This window comes from Bombina bombina, chromosome 4, assembly GCF_027579735.1.
Source record: "Bombina bombina isolate aBomBom1 chromosome 4, aBomBom1.pri, whole genome shotgun sequence".
NCBI classification, from domain to species: domain Eukaryota; kingdom Metazoa; phylum Chordata; class Amphibia; order Anura; family Bombinatoridae; genus Bombina; species Bombina bombina.
Genome location: NC_069502.1, coordinates 155,746,108 through 155,765,504, shown reverse-complemented (window position 1 = coordinate 155,765,504; position 19,397 = coordinate 155,746,108). Strand labels below are relative to the sequence as shown.

Below are 19,397 nucleotides of genomic sequence, written 5' to 3'. Positions count from 1 at the left end.
ATTATGTGGTAATTTTTCTGGTTACAGGCTTTCAGGCCTGAACAAGAGTATTAATAACAGAATCTGAGAACCCTCGCTTTGATAAGATCAAGCGTTCAATCTCCAAGCAGTCAGCTGGAGTGGGTCGAACGGACCTAGAACAAGAAGGTCTCGTCTCAAAGGTAGCTTCCATGGTGGAGCCGATGACATATTCACCAGATCTGCATACCAAGTCCTGCGTGGCCACGCAGGAGCTATCAAAATCACCGACGCCCTCTCCTGATTGATCCTGGCTACCAGCCTGGGGATGATAGGAAACGGCGGGAACACATAAGCTAGTTTGAAGGTCCAAGGTGCTACTAGTGCATCCACTAGAGCCGCCTTGGGATCCCTGGATCTGTACCCGTAGTAAGGAACTCTGAAGTTCTGACGAGAGGCCATCAGATCCATGTCTGGAATGCCCCACGGTTGAGTGACTTGGGCAAAGATTTCCGGATGGAGTTCCCACTCCCCCGGATGCAATGTCTGACGACTCAGAAAATCCGCTTCCCAATTTTCCACTCCTGGGATGTGGATAGCAGAAAGGTGGCAGGAGTGAGACTCCGCCCATAGAATGATTTTGGTCACTTCTTCCATCGCTAGGGAACTCCTTGTTCCCCCCTGATGGTTGATGTATGAACTTGGCCCTCGCTAGCTGAGGCCAAGCTTTGAGAGCATTGAATATCGCTCTCAGTTCCAGAATATTTATCGGTAGAAGAGATTCTACCCGAGACCAAAGACCCTGAGCTTTCAGGGATCCCCAGACCGCGCCCCAGCCCATCAGACTGGCGTCGGTCGTGACAATGACCCACTCTGGTCTGCGGAAGGTCATCCCTTGTGACAGGTTGTCCAGGGACAGCCACCAACGGAATGAGTCTCTGGTCCTCTGATTTACTTGTATCTTCGGAGACAAGTCTGAATAGTCCCCATTCCACTGACTGAGCATGAACAGTTGTAATGGTCTTAGATGAATGCGCACAAAAGGAACTATGTCCATTGCCGCTACCATCAAACCTATCACTTCCATGCACTGCGCTATGGAAGGAAGAGGAACGGAATGAAGTATCCGACAAGAGTCTAGAAGTTTTGTTTTTCTGGCTTCTGTCAGAAAAATCCTCATTTCTAAGGAGTCTATTATAGTTCCCAAGAAGGGAACCCTCGTTGACGGAGATAGAGAACTCTTTTCCACGTTCACTTTCCATCCGTGAGATCTGAGAAAGGCCAGGACAATGTCCGTGTGAGCCTTTACTTGAGGAAGGGACGACGCTCGAATCAGAATGTCGTCCAAGTAAGGTACTACAGCAATGCCCCTTGGTCTTAGCACCGCCAGAAGGGACCCTAGTACCTATGAGAAAATCCTAGGAGCAGTGGCTAATCCGAAAGAAAATGCCACGAACTGGAAATGCTTGTCCAGGAATGCAAACCTTAGGAACCGAAGATGTTCCTTGTGGATAGGAATATGTAGATACGCATCCTTGAAATCCACCTTGGTCATGAATTGACCTTCCTGGATGGAAGGAAGAAGTGTTCGAATGGGTTCCATCTTGAACGATGGAACCTTGAGAAACTTGTTCAAGATCTTGAGATCTAAGATTGGTCTGAACGTTCCCTCTTTTTTGGGAACTATGAACAGATTGGAGTAGAACCCCATCCCTTGTTCTCCTAATGGAACAGGATGAATCACTCCCATTTTTAGCAGGTCTTCTACCCAATGTAAGAATGCCTGTCTTCTTATGTGGTCTGAAGACAACTGAGACCTGTGGAACCTCCCCCTTGGAGGAAGCCCCTTGAACTCCAGAGAATAACCTTGGGAGACTATTTCTAGCGCCCAAGGATCCAGAACATCTCTTTCCCAAGCCTGAGCGAAGAGAGAGAGTCTGCCCCCCACCAGATCCGGTCCCGGATCGGGGGCCCGCATTTCATGCTGTCTTGGTAGCAGTGGCAGGTTTCCTGGCCTGCTTTCCTTTGCTCCAGCCTTGCATAGGTCTCCAGGCTGGATTGGCTTGAGAAGTATTACCTTCCTGCTTAGAGGACGTAGCCCTTGGGGCCGAAACTTAGGTTTATTTTTGGTCTTGAAAAGACCTATCCTGAGGAAGGGCGTGGCCCTTGCCCCCAGTGATATCAGAGATAATCTCTTTCAAGTCAGGGCCAAAGTGTTTTCCCCTTGAAAGGAATGTCAAGCAATTTGTTCTTGGAAGACGCATCCGCTGCCCAAGATTTTAACCAAAGCGCTCTGCGCCACAATAGCAAACCCAGAATTTTTTCGCCGCTAACCTAGCCAATTGCAAGGTGGCGTCTAGGGTGAAAGAATTAGCCAATTTAAGAGCACGAATTCTGTCCATAATCTCCTCATAAGAAGAAGAATTACTAATAATCGCCTTTCCTAGCTCATCAAACTAGAAACACGCGGCTGCAGTGACAGGGACAATGCATGCAATTGGTTGTAGAAGGGAACCTTGCTGAACAAACATCTTTAGCAGACCTTCTAATTTTTTATCCATAGGATCTTGGAAAGCACAACTATCTTCTATGGGTATAGTGGCGCGCTTGTGTAGAGTAGAAACCGCCCCCTCGACCTTGGGGACTGTCTGCCATCAGTCCTTTCTGGGGTCGACTATAGGAAAACAATTTTATAAATATGGGGGGAGGTACTAAAGGTATACCGGGCCTGTCCCATTCTTTACTAACAATGTACGCCACCCGCTTGGATATAGGAAAAGCTTCGGGGGGCCCCGGGGCCTCTAAGAACTTTTCCATTTTACATAGTGGTTCTGAATGACCAGATAATCACAATCATCCAAATTGGATAACACCTCCTTAAGCAGAGCGCGGAGATGTTCCAACTTAAATTTAAAAGTAATCACATCAGGTTCAGCTTGTTGAGAAATGTTTCCTGAATCTGAAATTTCTCCCTCAGACAAAACCTCCCTGGCCCCCTCAGACTGGTGTAGGGGCCCTTCAGAAACCATATCATCAGCGTTCTCATGCTCTACAGAATTTTCTAAAACAGAGCATTCGCGCTTTCGCTGATAAGTGGGCATATTGGCTAAAATGTTTTTGATAGAATTATCCATTACAGCCGTTAAATGTTGCATAGTAAGGAGTATTGGCGCACTAGATGTACTAGGGGCCTCCTGTATGGGCAAGACTGGTGTAGACGAAGGAGGGGATGATGCAGTACCATGCTTACTCCCCTCACTTGAGGAATCATCTTGGGCATCATTTTTACTAAAATTTTTTATGACATAAAATACATATAGTTAAATGAGAAGGAACCTTGGTTTCCCCACAGTCAGAACACAATCTATCTGGTAGTTCAGACATGTTAAACAGGCATAAACTTGATAACAAAGCACAAAAAACGTTTTAAAATAAAACCGTTACTGTCACTTTAAATTTTAAACTAAACACACTTTATTATTGCAATTGCGAAAAAGTATGAAGGAATTGTTCAAAATTCACCAAAATTTCACCACAGTGTCTTAAAGCCTTAAAAGTATTGCACACCAAATTTGGAAGCTTTAACCCTTAAAATAACGGAACCGGAGCCGTTTTTATATTTAACCCCTTTACAGTCCCTGGAATCTGCTTTGCTGAGACCCAACCAAGCCCAAAGGGGAATACGATACCAAATGATGCCTTCAGAAAGACTCTTCTATGTATCAGAGCTCCACACACATGCAGCTGCATGCCATGCTGTCCTCAAAAACAAGTGCGCCATACCGGCGCGAAAATGAGGCTCTGACTATGATTAGGGAAAGCCCCTAAAGAATAAGGTGTCTAAAACAGTGCCTGCCGATATAATCATATCAAAATAAATGATTCCTCAAGGCTAAATATGTGTTAATAATGAATCGATTTAGCCCAGAAAAAGTCTACAGTCTTAATAAGCCCTTGTGAAGCCCTTATTTACTATCTTAATAAACATGGCTTACCGGATCCCATAGGGAAAATGACAGCTTCCAGCATTACATCGTCTTGTTAGAATGTGTCATACCTCAAGCAGTAAGAGACTGCACACTGTTCCCCCAACTGAAGTTAATTGCTCTCAACAGTCCTGTGTGGAACAGCCATGGATTTTAGTTACGGTGCTAAAATCATTTTCCTCATACAAACAGAAATCTTCATCTCTTTTCTGTTTCTGAGTAAATAGTACATACCAGCACTATTTTAAAATAACAAACTCTTGATTGAATAATAAAAACTACAGTTAAACACTAAAAAACTCTAAGCCATCTCCGTGGAGATGTTGCCTGTACAACGGCAAAGAGAATGACTGGGGTAGGCGGAGCCTAGGAGGGATCATGTGACCAGCTTTGCTGGGCTCTTTGCCATTTCCTGTTGGGGAAGAGAATATCCCACAAGTAAGGATGACGCCGTGGACCGGACACACCTATGTTGGAGAAAAGGGTCTGGGGCACGCGCCTCACGGGTAATGGAAACCTCGGAGGCGGATGGCTCAACGCACTCTAAGCTCCCTGATTCGGGAGAAGAGAGTACTCTAGAACGGCAATCGGAACATAACTGATTGGCATTGATTAAACGGGCCATTTCATATTCATCACAAGACGCATTCTCCATATCGGAGACATCCGTGTCTAAAATATCGGAATCCTCCATAATCTTGGGATTACAAAAATGACAACAAAAAAACTGGCATCCTTTTTACACCCCCAATGGCTGGGGCACTTACCAACTCCTGTGAACCAGACAACCCACGAGCTAGACTCTCTCTGTCACACACAGTCAGCATACAGAAGTGAGAAACAAACGTAACCACACCTGTCACGAGGTGCACCATGCCAGACACAAAAAGGATTGCGTCATTAAAATAAGGCCGTTATGTTCCATAAAAACTGTGAGCCTAGTTATTGCTACACATTAGCAGATAGAACCATATAACAAACATGATTAAGGTCCCCCCTGTTCAATAACCCCCCTTAGGACATTTTAACCCATGATTCCTTGTTTAGATAAAAGGAGTCCCCCACTGGGTCTCTACCTTATTTCGTTAACATTACATTCACATATCGAAATAAAATGAAATGATCTTACCGGAATCAACGCTGTGGAACAGAGTCACGGCCCTTCAAGTGTGACATATAGTAGCCTCGCTTCTGACATAGACTTGAGTGAATAAAGGTAGGCAGCAAAACTCTTCGTCGCTGATTACCAAGGAGATGTTAATATGAGTTAGGATGGTTTCACAAGAAAACTCTCCCTGCATCTCCGGACTCTAACTTTCCTCCAGGCTCTCACTGAGAGGCTGACAGGATTACTTTAAACTCCAGTCCCATAGCGATGAGTACTTACCCTCCATAAGAGACTATCTTGAACGTACTTACCCTCCATAAGAGACTATCTCAAACTTCTGACACTTCTCTGCCAACCGCCTGTGACAAAAGGCAAAACATGACTTGGGGATGAGGGAAGTGGGGAGGTATTTAAGCCTTTGGCTGGGGTGTCTTACTCCATCTGGTGACCAGGTTCTGTATTTCCCAAAAGTAATGAATGAAGCTGTGGACTCTTCCCATTTAAGAAGAAAAGCTATATACATTTTAATGCAAACTTATAGTAAATATCTCTGGTAAAAGCTAATAAATTATTAACAATATGCTTATTCCGTTGAGAAAAACATCACACACACACTTTCTTTATCTAGATATGTATTTATACATGTGCAAAAGTCTTAGGCCATCATTAGATTTGTTGTTTTAGCAAAGTTTTAATGACCATCCATATGTATTTCCTGGTCTCTTTATTAAGATGCAAACAAGAAATATGTACACCAAAGATAAAAACACAATTTTCAGAACAAAATGGCTTCTTCAGGCAAAAGTCAGTATTTAGTGTGACCTCCCTTGGCACTAAGCACATCTTGTACTCTTTTGGGGAGACTGCCTGAAGTTTTCTGAAGTAATCTTCTGGTATATTATACCAGGCTTCTTTCAGCACTTCTCAGAGTTCTTCTTTAGATTTAGGTTGTCTTATTTCTTTCTCTGTCCAGGTGATCCCATACTGCCTCTATAATATTCAGATCTGGGCTCTGTGGAGGCCAGTTAGCGACTGTCAGTGTTTTATCAGCTGTTATTCTCTCCAGATATGATTTTACCAAATTAGCAATTTGCTTGGGATCATTATCATGCTGATAAATAAAACCATTCCCAATCAGGCACATTCAAGAAGGAATGGCATGATGAATCAAAACCTGTCTGTACTTTTCAGCATTCATGATGCCATTAATTCGGACAATATCGCCAACACAACTGTCAAAAATACAGCCCCAAACCCGGACGGACCCTCACAATGTTTAACTGAAGGCCGCAAGCACTCTTCCATCTCTCTTCAAATCTTCTCACATACAGTATTGTCGACGATTGGACCCAACAACTTCAAAATTGGATTTGTCACTCCAAAATACTATTTTCCACTGATCTTTATTCCAATCATATCTTACCCTTTTCACACTTTTCCCCTTCAGAAAAAGTAGTTTCTTGGATGCTACCCTTCTACAAAGATCATTTCTGATCAATCTTCTTTGGATTGTAGAATGGTCAATTTTGATGAAGCTGCCAGAAGCTGAGCCAGGTCCTTGCTGGACTTCTTCCGGTCTCTAAAAAAAGAAACTCTGATAAACTTCTCATCAGATGTTGAAAGTTTTCTTGGCCTTCAATTCCTTTAGTATCCTAATTTGACTATTCAAATTTCTTTATAACAGCTTGAATACTACATCTTGAGTATCCAGTTTGTTTGCTGATTTCCCTTTTGAGGATGTAATTGCTGATGTAAATGCATGATTTTTTTTAATGTAAAATTCTGTGATCTTTGGCATTTTGAATGAAATGATGTGATTGAAAGTTGATCTTATTAGCAAGCTTCAGATTAATTAAGCTCATACCACATGTGTATGTTATGCTCAAGCATGTCTTGCACATACCTGGTGTAATAGACCTTTTATCATAGCAGTTATTTTGGCATGAAATAGTAGGACAAATACAGGTGTTAGCAATAACATTAATTAGGGTCCATTCCATTTAGGTTTATGAGAGCCAGGTTCCTGCTATTGCTCAAGTGTTACACTAAATATTTGCCACTTTAGCCTATTTCGGCGGGGGGGGGGGGGGGGGGGGGGGGGAGTCCTGTTTTTTTAATACTGCATACACATATCCTGTATTTTCTGGTTGTATTCTAATAAAGAGATTGAAAAAGAATTATATATGGTCATTATAGCATTGCTAAAACAACAAATCTAATGGTGGCCTAAGACTTTTGCACAGTATTGTTTGTGTGTGTGTGTGTGTATATATATATATATATATATATATATATATATATATATATATAGATAGATAGATAGATGAAAGAAAGAAAAAGAGAACAAAGGCGCGTCTCATGTGTAGAACCACCAAACAAGTATATAGGCACAGTGGTCTAGACAAGCCAAATGGATACTCACATATACGTAGGAGCACCCTAATGTGGATGCCTGATGAAACGGCCCTTCTAGTGCCGAGAAACGTGTTGCATGATAAGGGGGATACCTGGATACCTTCTTACCCACTGCTTGTTGTTTTAATATTAGCTTTTTAAATAAATACATGTTTTTTAACAAGCACAAGCTCAGTGGAATTACCTTGAGTCTACCTGACACTAACTGGATCATAGACTCTCACATTGTCCTGCATTTTTATTGGAACCACAAAGAACCTGGAATGGGTAAGCTCAAATGCCTCCTGAATTCTATCAGTCTGCACCTATCAGCACATAGGTGTGCTTGGTATAAATGTGAGTATCCATTTGGCTTTTTTTTTTACACTTGCCATTTTTATAGTTGATCTGCACATGTGGTGTCTTTTTGTTTTACTTCCCATGTCCAGTGTGCAGGAATCTTCTGGAGTGGGTGAGCTGATGTGCCCATAAGTACATCAGCCTGTGTCTACTAGAACATTAGGGTGCTCCTACGATACATGAGTATCCATTTGGCTTGTCTCTAGACCACTGTGCCTATATACTTGTTTGGTGGTTCTACACATTAGGCACCCCTCTGTTCTCTTTTTCTATCTACAGTCTATCTGGATCATCCTGTGAGGAGGAGGCAGCCATTATTCGACTACCTAGCTTGGGAAGAAACCGTTTTTTTTTCCTTTCGAAGAGTGTATTATACAACTATTGGGACTGCTAATTAAGTATCAATTGTTTATGTTGATAAAATACATTTTTAATTTGTTCACTTATTTCACATAAGTGCCCCTTTAGGTTTGCTTGCATATGTATGTATATATATATATATATATATATATATATATATATATATATATACATGTTTTTATCAATTTATCTATCTGTAGCCCACATACAATTATGTTTCATGGACTATTGCAATTACCAGCAAAAACAAGAAATAAATATCATAAAAACTTACTGAGAGAATAAGAACATTTTTGCAAAATACGAACAGACAAAGGATCTGTAATGCAGACAATCTGATATTTACTAACCCATGCTGACCTTAGGTAAACTACTGAGTGTAGATATTCATAGCAGATGGATAGTCAGATAATTGCTTTCTAGTCATCTCTCTGCATTTATTTTTATTTAGCAGGATCATGCAGTGCTTAAATATTTCTTCTGACATTCAGTCAACTGTATGAAAAAGACAACTGAACACAAACACAGAGAAAGGGAAAATAAACAGTTTTTCACCTGACAGGATTCTTTGCTGGTCATCCCAGGTGGTCCGGAGAGATGTGAATTCTCTTCTCCTTCTCCTTCATTTGGTTGTATCTGGTAATTTACTGCTTGATACAGAATCTAAAAAATAGCAGGGTATATAAATGATAACATAAACCACCCACGAAGGAATGACACAAATCCATCATATTGCTGCACTTTTTAGTTCACTACCTAAACTAAAAAATAAAATAAAAAAAAAGATCAAAAGTCAAACCGGAGAGACAACATGTCGTTTTGGCAGTACTGAACACATGTAGCATTTTCTAAATTAGAAATAAAAAATAAATAAAAATTATACACATGTGAAAAAAGAAAACTAATGCTTGTAGCTGACAAACAGAAAAGTACAATAATAGGTATGGTTCAAGTAATTTGAAAGAAAAGTTGTCCATATCTGAACTTGTGAGAGAAAAAAAAATGTGTAGCATGCCGTGTTTCACTATAACATAGATAAGGAAGATCAAACAAAGAGCAGGATAGCTAGTTGCATTAATAAAGGGACTTGAAACACAAAAAAGATTCCTTCAGGATTCATATAGAGCATATGATTTTTTTCTAGTTTACATCTATTATCTAATTTGTTTTGTTGTCTTGGTACCCTTTGCTAAGAGCATGCCTAAGTAGGCTCAGGAGCTGGGAGCTAGCTGCTGATTGGTGGGTGGGAATATAAACCTCTTATCACTGGCTTATAGATATGTCCAGCTAGCTCCCATTAGTGCATTGCTGCTCCTTTAACAAAAGATAACAAAAGGGTGAAGCAAAATTTATAATAGAAGTAAATTGGAAAGCTGTTAAAATTATACGCTTTATCTGAATCGTGAAATAAAAATTAGTTGTTTCTTGTCTCATTAAGAAGGGTTGGTCTACTATTTTTATTTAACTATAAACATAAATTATTGATTGAAAGCACTTTCATGATCACTTTCCCAAAATGTACTCACTAATTGTTAAATGTCAATAAATATTTATATATTGTTTCATTTTCAAATAAAATAGGGGAAAACATAATTTATGCTTACCTGATAAATTTATTTCTCTTGTAGTGTATCCAGTCCACGGATCATCCATTACTTGTGGGATATTCTCCTTCCCAACAGGAAGTTGCAAGAGGATCACCCACAGCAGAGCTGCTATATAGCTCCTCCCCTCACTGCCATATCCAGTCATTCGACCGAAACAAGACGAGAAAGGTGAAACCATAGGGTGCAGTGGTGACTGTAGTTTAATTAAAATTTAGACCTGCCTTAAAAGGACAGGACGGGCCGTGGACTGGATACACTACAAGAGAAATACATTTATCAGGTAAGCATAAATTATGTTTTCTCTTGTTAAGTGTATCCAGTCCACGGATCATCCATTACTTGTGGGATACCAATACCAAAGCTACACGGATGATGGGAGGGACAAGGCAGGAACTTAAACGGAAGGAACCACTGCCTGTAGAACCTTTCTCCCAAAAACAGCCTCCGAAGAAGCAAAAGTGTCTCAAATTTGTAAAATTTTGAAAAGGTGTGAAGCGAAGACCAAGTCGCAGCCTTGCAAATCTGTTCAACAGAGGCCTCATTTTTAAAGGCCCAGGTGGAAGCCACAGCTCTAGTAGAATGAGCTGTAATCCTTTCAGGGGGCTGCTGTCCAGCAGTCTCATAGGCTAAGCGTATTATGCTCCGAAGCCAAAAGGAGAGAGAGGTTGCCGAAGCTTTTTGACCTCTCCTCTGTCCAGAGTAAACGACAAACAGGGCAGATGTTTGACGAAAATCTTTAGTAGCCTGTAAGTAAAACTTCAAGGCACGGACTACATCCAGATTATGAAAAAGACGTTCCTTCTTTGAAGAATGATTAGGACACAATGATGGAACAACAATCTCTTGATTGATATTCCTGTTAGAAACCACCTTAGGTAAAAACCCAGGTTTGGTACGCAGAACTACCTTGTCTGAATGAAAAATCAGATAAGGAGAATCACAATGTAAGGCAGATAACTCCGAGACTCTTCGAGCCGAGGAAATAGCCATCAAAAACAGAACTTTCCAAGATAAAAGTTTATTATCAATGGAATGAAGGGGTTCAAACGGAACTCCCTGAAGAACTTTAAGAACCAAGTTTAAGCTCCACGGGGGAGCAACAGTTTTAAACACAGGCTCAATCCTAACCAAAGCCTGACAAAATGCCTGGACGTCTGGAACTTCTGCCAGACGCTTGTGCAAAAGAATAGACAGAGCAGAGATCTGTCCTTTTAAAGAACTAGCTGATAAGCCTTTGTCCAAACCCTCTTGGAGAAAGGACAATATCCTAGGAATCCTAACCTTACTCCATGAGTAACTCTTGGATTCACACCAATAAAGATATTTACGCCATATCTTATGGTAGATTTTCCTGGTGACAGGCTTCCGAGCCTGTATTAAGGTATCAATGACTGACTCGGAGAAGCCACGCCTTGATAGAATCAAGCGTTCAATCTCCATGCAGTCAGTCTCAGAGAAATTAGATTTGGATGATTGAAAGGACCTTGTATTAGAAGGTCCTGCCTCAGAGGCAGAGTCCATGGTGGAAGAGATGACATGTCCACTAGGTCTGCATACCAGGTCCTGCGTGGCCACGCAGGCGCTTTCAGAATCACTGATGCTCTCCCCTGTTTGATTTTGGCAATCAGTCGAGGGAGCAGAGAAAACGGTGGAAACACATAGGCCAGGTTGAAGAACCAAGGAGCTGCTAGAGCATCTAACAGCATTGCTCCCGGGTCCCTGGACCTGGATCCGTAACAAGGAAGCTTGGCGTTCTGGTGAGACACCATGAGATCCAGTTCTGGTTTGCCCCAACGATGGACCAGTTGAGCAAACACCTCCGGATGGAGTTCCCACTCCCCCGGACGAAAAGTCTGACGACTTAGAAAATCCGCCTCCCAGTTCTCTACGCCTGGGATGTGGATCGCTGACAGGTGGCAAGAGTGAGACTCTGCCCAGCGAATTATCTTTGAGACTTCTAACATCGCTAGGGAACTCCTGGTTCCCCCTTGATGGTTGATGTAAGCCACAGTCGTGATGTTGTCCGACTGAAATCTGATGAACCTCAGTGTTGCTAACTGAGGCCAAGCTAGAAGAGCCTTGAATATTGCTCTTAACTCCAGAATATTTATTGGGAGGAGTTTCTCCTCCTGAGTTCACGATCCCTGAGCCTTCAGGGAGTTCCAGACTGCGCCCCAACCTAGAAGGCTGGCATCTGTTGTTACAATCGTCCAATCTGGCCTGCGAAAGGTCATACCCTTGGACAGATGGACCCTAGAAAGCCACCAGAGAAGAGAATCTCTGGTCTCTTGATCCAGATTTAGTAGAGGGGACAAATCTGAGTAATCCCCATTCCACTGACTTAGCATGCATAATTGCAGCGGTCTGAGATGCAGGCGCGCAAATGGCACTATGTCCATTGCCGCTACCATTAAGCCGATTACTTCCATGCACTGAGCCACTGATGGGCGTGGAATGGAATGAAGGACACGGCAAGCATTTAGAAGTTTTGATAACCTGGACTCCGTCAGGTAAATTTTCATCTCTACAGAATCTATAAGAGTCCCTAGGAAGGAGACTCTTGTGAGTGGTGATAGATAACTCTTTTCCACGTTCACTTTCCACCCATGCGACCTCAGAAATTCCAGAACTATCTCTGTATGAGATTTGGCAATTTGAAAGCTTGACGCCTGTATCAGGATGTCGTCTAGATACGGAGCCACCGCTATGCCTCGCGGTCTTAGAACCGCCAGAAGTGAGCCCAGAACCTTTGTAAAAATTCTCGGGGCAGTGGCCAACCCGAAGGGAAGAGCTACAAATTGGTAATGCCTGTCTAGAAAGGCAAACCTTAGGAACCGATGATGATCGTTGTGAATCGGTATGTGAAGGTAGGCATCATTTAAGTCCACTGTGGTCATGTACTGACCCTCTTGGATCATGGGTAGGATGGTCCGAATAGTTTCCATTTTGAATGATGGAGCTCTGAGGAATTTGTTTAAGATCTTTAGATCCAAGATTGGTCTGAAGGTTCCCTCTTTCTTGGGAACCACAAACAGATTTGAATAAAATCCCTGTCCTTGTTCCGTCCGCGGAACTGGATGGATCACTCCCATTACTAGGAGGTCTTGCACACAGCTTAGGAATGCCTCTTTCTTTATCTGGTTTGCTGATAACCTTGAAAGATGAAATCTCCCTTGTGGAGGAGAAGCTTTGAAGTCCAGAAGATATCCCTGAGATATGATCTCCAACGCCCAGGGATCCTGATCATCTCTTGCCCACGCCTGGGCGAAGAGAGAAAGTCTGCCCCCCACTAGATCCGTTTCCGGATAGGGGGGCGTTCCTTCATGCTGTCTTAGAAGCAGCAGCAGGCTTTCTGGCCTGCTTGCCCTTGTTCCAGGACTGGTTAGGTTTCCAGGCCTGTCTGGAATGAGCAACAGTTCCCTCTTGTTTTGAAGCGGAGGAAGTTGATGCTGCTCCTGCCTTGTAATTTCGAAAGGCACGAAAATTAGACTGTTTGGCCTTTGATTTGGCCCTGTCCTGAGGAAGGGTATGACCCTTGCCTCCAGTAATGTCAGCAATAATTTTCTTCAAGCCAGGCCCGAATAAGGTCTGCCCCTTGAAAGGAATGTTGAGTGGCGAATCCGGAATTCTTAGCCATTAGTTTAGTCAAATGAACAATGGCATCAGAAACAAATGACAAAAATGTTTTTTAAACAGTCACAACAACTGCCACAGCTCTACTGTGGCTTTTTACCTCCCTCAATACGACTTTTGAAGCCTTTTGAGCCCTTCAGAGAAGTCCTGGATCATGCAGGAAGAAGCTGGATGTCTGTGTCTGTAATTTTTGCTGTGCAAAAAAACGCCAAAATAGGCCCCTCCCACTCATATTACAACAGTGGGAAGCCTCAGGGAACTGTTTCTAGGCAAAATTCAAGCCAGCCATGTGGAAAAAACTAGGCCCCAATAAGTTTTATCACCAAACATATGTAAAAAACGATTAAACATGCCAGCAAACGTTTTAAAATACACTTTTATAAGAGTAGGTATCTCTATTAATAAGCCTGATACCAGTCGCGATCACTGCATTTAAGGTTTTACTTACATTACTTAGGTATCAGCAGCATTTTCTAGCAAATTCCATCCCTAGAAAAATATTTTAACTGCACATACCTTATTACAGGAAAACCTGCACGCTATTCCCCCTCTGAAGTTACCTCACTCCTCAGAATATGTGAGAACAGCAAAGGATCTTAGTTACTTCTGCTAAGATCATAGAAAACGCAGGCAGATTCTTCTTCTAAATACTGCCTGAGATAAACAGTACACTCCGGTACCATTTAAAAATAACAAACTTTTGATTGAAGAAATAAACTAAGTATAAAACACCACAGTCCTCTTACGACCTCCATCTTAGTTGAGAGTTGCAAGAGAATGACTGGATCTGGCAGTGAGGGGAGGAGCTATATAGCAGCTCTGCTGTGGGTGATCCTCTTGCAACGTCCTGTTGGGAAGGAGAATATCCCACAAGTAATGGATGATCTGTGGACTGGATACACTTAACAAGAGAAATACTACAACACTCCTGTCATTATATTCCTAAAATATATGAGAAGTGGCTTCCAACTCCTCTTCTAACATGTGACAACAATAGTACGCTGTAGATGTAGATCTGTGCATCATTTCCAGTCTTTGCCCTCTTAGCCCCTTATTTTGTATATAACACTATTTTAAATCAATTAGGTTTATGTATAATGATAAAATATAAAACAAAAATATCCCTTTATTATCCATATCCTATGTGTAAATAGGAAATTCTCCATTGTATTGCCTAATGGCTGAAATTAAAATAAAATAAATAATGTATTGCTTTGTTTTTTTTTAACAATATAAAGACAAGTTAAAAAAAAAGAAGAAGAAACGTTTACCTGTGTTTGCAAAGAGCTACTGGCAGCCAAGAGATTCTGTATAGCAGAGGGAGGACAATGGGTTAATGCAAACGCCATGAGCTCATGACGAGTGGCGAGATCATCGTAACCTTCTGACTGTCCCAACTGGCTACATACTTCCCAACCCTTACAGTAGCCTGAAAGGAAGTTTGACACTGTATGATTAGTAAACATGATGACATAAATTGAGTGAGATTTGAAAATAATGCATTGTTGTTGGATGGACTGTGTATTAAGGTATATGAAAAAAATAATAAAACTAAAGGCTTTGGTACTTACACAACACTCTATAATCCATCACTCCCCTTAAAAATGAAGTAAAAGTAGTTTAAATGTAAAGCTCAACTAATGCCTCCCTATCAAAAATATACTTCCTGCTAATGAGCATTAATAGGTAGTATCTATCTGCCAATAATATTATTGTATTAGTTACAGCTTCAGACTTCACAGTAATTTCATGCACTTTTTAAACTTGCAAAGACGCTACTCGTTCACATACATGATATATTTTTCATTGCAACGATCCTTTAATAAAATAGGCACACTAAATAGAGAATCTACATAGATAAACTCTATTAGGATGTAAAGAATCCTTGTGCACTAACATTTAATGATCATGTGTTGGCAGCTCACTAAAAGAAAAGAGACTTAGCAGAACATCTGGTACAAATACCAGCTGTAATGACACATGAAAAACAAAATGTTGCATACATGATACAGATAGAACATACAATTTTAAACAACTTTCAAATTAAATTACATTATCAAGTGTGCTTTGTTCTCTTGGAATCCTTTGTTGACGTATCAGCAATGAACGACTGGGAGCTAGCTGAACAGATTGGGATAAGCCAATGAAAAGTGGCATATATGTGCAGCCACTAATCAGCAGCTAGCTAATAGTAATACATTGCAGCTCCTGGGCCTACAAATGTATGTTTTTTTTTAACAAAGGATACCTAGAGAATAAAGCAAATTAAATAGAAGTTAAATTGGAAAGTTCATTAAAATTGCATGCTCTATATGAGTCATGAAAGAAAATACAAAATGTATGCTTACCTGATAAAAAAAAAAAAATCTGGGTACAGTGAGTCCACAGGATCATCAATTACTTTTGGATATATAACTCCTGGCCAGCAGGAGAAGGCAAAGAGCACCACGGTTAAACTGTTAAGTATCACTTCCCTTCCCACAATCCCCAGTCATTCGACCAAAGGAAAAAGGAGAGAAAGGAAATAACGTGTAGAGGTGCCTGAGGTTTAGTGAAAAAAAAAAAAAATGGTCTTAAAATAAAGGGCGGGCCGTGGACTCCCCGTATCCGGAAATAAATTTATCAGGTAAGCATTAATTTTGTTATCTTTCCTAAGATAGGGCAAGTCCAATTACTGTTGGAAATCAATACCCAAGTCAGAGGACACATGATTAGGGAGGGACAAGACAAGTAACCTAAACAGAAGGCACCACCGCTTGAAACACCTTTCTCCCAAAAGAAGACTCAGCCGAGGCAAAAGTATCAAATTTAGAAAAATTGTGCAAAGAAGACAAAGTCACAGCCTTGCAAATCTGTTCTACAGGGGACTCATTCTTGAAGGCCCAAGAAGAAGAAACAGCCCTTGTGGAATGAGCTGTGATTCTCTCAGGGGGCTGATGTCCAGCAGTCTCATATGCCAAATGAATAATACTTCTTAACCAGAGAGAAAGAGAAGTGGCAGTAGCCTTCTTCCCAGAAAAGCAAACAAACAATGCAGAAGACTGGCGAAAATCCTTAGTCGCCTTCAAATAGAATTTAAGAACATGCACAACATCTAAGTTGTGCCACAAACGTTCCTTATGAGAAGAAGGATAAGGACAGAAAGAAGGAATATCAATTTCCTGATTAATATTTCTATCTGAAACAACCTTAGGAAGAAATCCAAACTTGGTATGAAGAACTGCCTTATCTGCATGAAATATGAGATAAGGCGAATCGCACTGCAAAGCTGAGAGTTCCGAAATTCTCAGAGCAGAATTGATAGCAGAAAGAAACAAAACCTTCCAAGAATGCATTGGCTCAAACGGATCCTGTTGCAAAACTTTAAGAACAAGGTTAAGGCTCCAAGGTGGAGCAACAGATTTAAACACAGGTCTGATTCTGACCAAGGCCTGACAAAAGGATTGCACATATGGCACGTCCGCCAGACGCTTGTGCAACAAAATAGATAGTACAGATATCTGACTCGGCAGGGTACTGACAGACAAACCCTTCTCCAGGCCTTCCTGGAGAAAATTCATAATTTGTGGGATACTGACCCTACTTGCACAGAAGGCAAAGAGAATGACTGGGGATTGTGAGAAGGGAAGTGATACTTAAAGGGCCATAATACTCAAATGTTTAAATACTTGAAAGTGATGCAGCATAGCTGTAAAAAGCTGACTAGAAAATATCACCTGAACATCTCTATGTAAAAAAGAAAGATATTTTACCTCAAAAGTTTCTCAGTAGCCACCTCCCATTGTAAAGGATTTCTAAGCAGCAAATCAGTATGTCTGTCCCGGGACAACTGAAAGGATGAGCTTTGTGCACTCTCATATTATTTCACCAATCAGGTAAAGGAAGCTTACTATGAAATCTCATGAGAGTTAAGTCAAATCTCATGAGATCACAGTAAGAGTTCATGACCTCAGCACTGCTGATGCTGATTGGCTGCTGTTCATTTCTTCATTTTTTAATTGTTTTTACCTGCAGCTGGGAGCAGCTGAGTATAACTTTTTACACAGAACTTACTCTGGTGAGCTGAGGAAATGGTGAGGTAAAATATCTTCCTTTTTTACATAGAGATGCTCAGGTGATATTTTGCTGTCAGCTTTTTACAGTTATACTGCATCAGTTTCAAGTGATTTAGCATATGAGTATTATGTCCCTTTAACAGCTTTGCTGAGGTGCTCTTTGCCTTCTCCGACTGGCCACAAGTGATATTCCCAACAGTAATTGATGATCCCGTGGACTCACCGTATCTTAGGAAAAATATGTGGGTTTTTTATCCTTTTAACAATTTATTATGTCAACTGAAATTGTACATCAGTTGAGCTTTCAATCTAAATGGTAAATGGAAGGGCAGCACAAATACACACGTTTACAAGGCCTGTACCCAGGCACTTTTAAACAAATTAAATTAAAAAATATGCAAAACAAAGTAAAGCAATTCTGTATGTTACTTTCATGTACAATTGTTTTATAATAAATAATTGTGCATATTCTTTACATAGTAGGTGTTAGCATAGCACAGGCAAACATGATCAATAATAAGGTTGTCCTCCATGGCAGTGACTAATAATAAGGCACATGGACTAACGACTCTCCCGGTTACCTTAAAAGTGACATAACACCCAAAATGTTTCTTTCATTATTTGTTCTCTTTGTATCATATGTTGAAAAGCAAGGATTTAAACTGAGGAGCGTGCATAGGTCTGCAGTAATATATGGCAGTTTTGCAAGAATGTTACACATTTAGAAGACCACTAGGTGGCAGCATTTTTCCTGCTATGTAGTGCTCCAGACACTTCCTATCTAGATATCTCTTCAACAAAGAATACTATAAGAATGAATACAATTTAACAACTACAGAAGATAAATTTTGGGTTTCATGTCGCTTAATTATTGAGAGCAACAGGATGCAGGTAAACAAAAGTTCTTGCAATGTGTTCTTTGCTCACACTTGGCAGCCCATAGTTGTTTTGTATCTGTTAGATAGGAGGAGGAATGTGGCATTTTAAGTTAACAATAGTCACCTGTTTCATTTTCAGCTCACCTGTTGTAATCAGCTCCTGACAGTGGCCATTGGCAACTCTGTAGTCTTGGAATTGAAGAGCTTGTTCAGTTAACAGAGTTAATATCTGTCCCTTTCGTTCTCTCTCATCGCCGTCTGAAATAGATTACAAAAGCATTACAATACCTGTTTATTATAGCATTAACCTTTAGAATAGTGCAACTCACACACAATGACTTATTCTGATCAGCTTATCACAAGAGTGTTGTGTGATTCTCCATTTCCCTCTCAGTTAGTATTTTAAAGAAACATAACATTATAAATAATATATATATATAAATATATATATATATATATATATATATATATATATATATATATATATATATATATATATATATATATATATATATATACACAGTATATATAAAATGATCATTCAGCACGATAACATTATTTATCTGATGAGATCAAAAGCCCTGCACCTTTCTATCTCAATTTAATGCAACAATGTATTTAAATATTATCAGGGTATAGAAATGTTTAAATCGAAGCAGTTATCTCTAAAGAGAAATAGCACACTAATTTGTGGCTATTGTCAAGTTGTGGCTTAGAATCTATGGGTGTTATGTTTAAAATGTTTCCTTTTGTGTACATTACAGGGACAGTCTATTCCAGAATTTTTATTGTTCAAAAATATAGATAATCCTTTTGTTACCCATTCCCCAGTTTTGCATAAGCAACAAGGTTATATTAATATACTTTTACCTATGTGATTTACTTGTATCCAACACTCTGCAGACTGCCCCTTATTTCAGTTGTTTTGACAGGCTTGCATTTTAGCCAATCAATTCTGACTAATAAATCACTTTAGTTCTCAAAGTGCACCACTACTAATGAGATTTTTTTTTATGTATCATGTGACAGATATCAGCCAATCACAGACTAGTATATGT

The 19,397-nt window shown here is 40.5% G+C and overlaps 1 protein-coding gene across 3 annotated transcripts in view; it reads right to left on the bottom strand.

The window, feature by feature from the left end:
• NBAS (NBAS subunit of NRZ tethering complex) overlaps positions 1-19,397 on the bottom strand; it is a 1,903,611-nt gene that overhangs the window by 851,922 nt on the left and 1,032,292 nt on the right. For all 3 annotated transcript variants that reach the window (XM_053709663.1, XM_053709664.1, XM_053709665.1), the window contains exons 33-35: positions 18,484-18,597; positions 14,678-14,835; positions 8,722-8,829 (exon numbers count right to left, since the gene is read on the bottom strand). In XM_053709663.1, the coding sequence (XP_053565638.1) occupies positions 8,722-8,829; positions 14,678-14,835; positions 18,484-18,597 (380 nt within the window). The remainder of the gene's footprint in view (positions 1-8,721; positions 8,830-14,677; positions 14,836-18,483; positions 18,598-19,397) is intronic.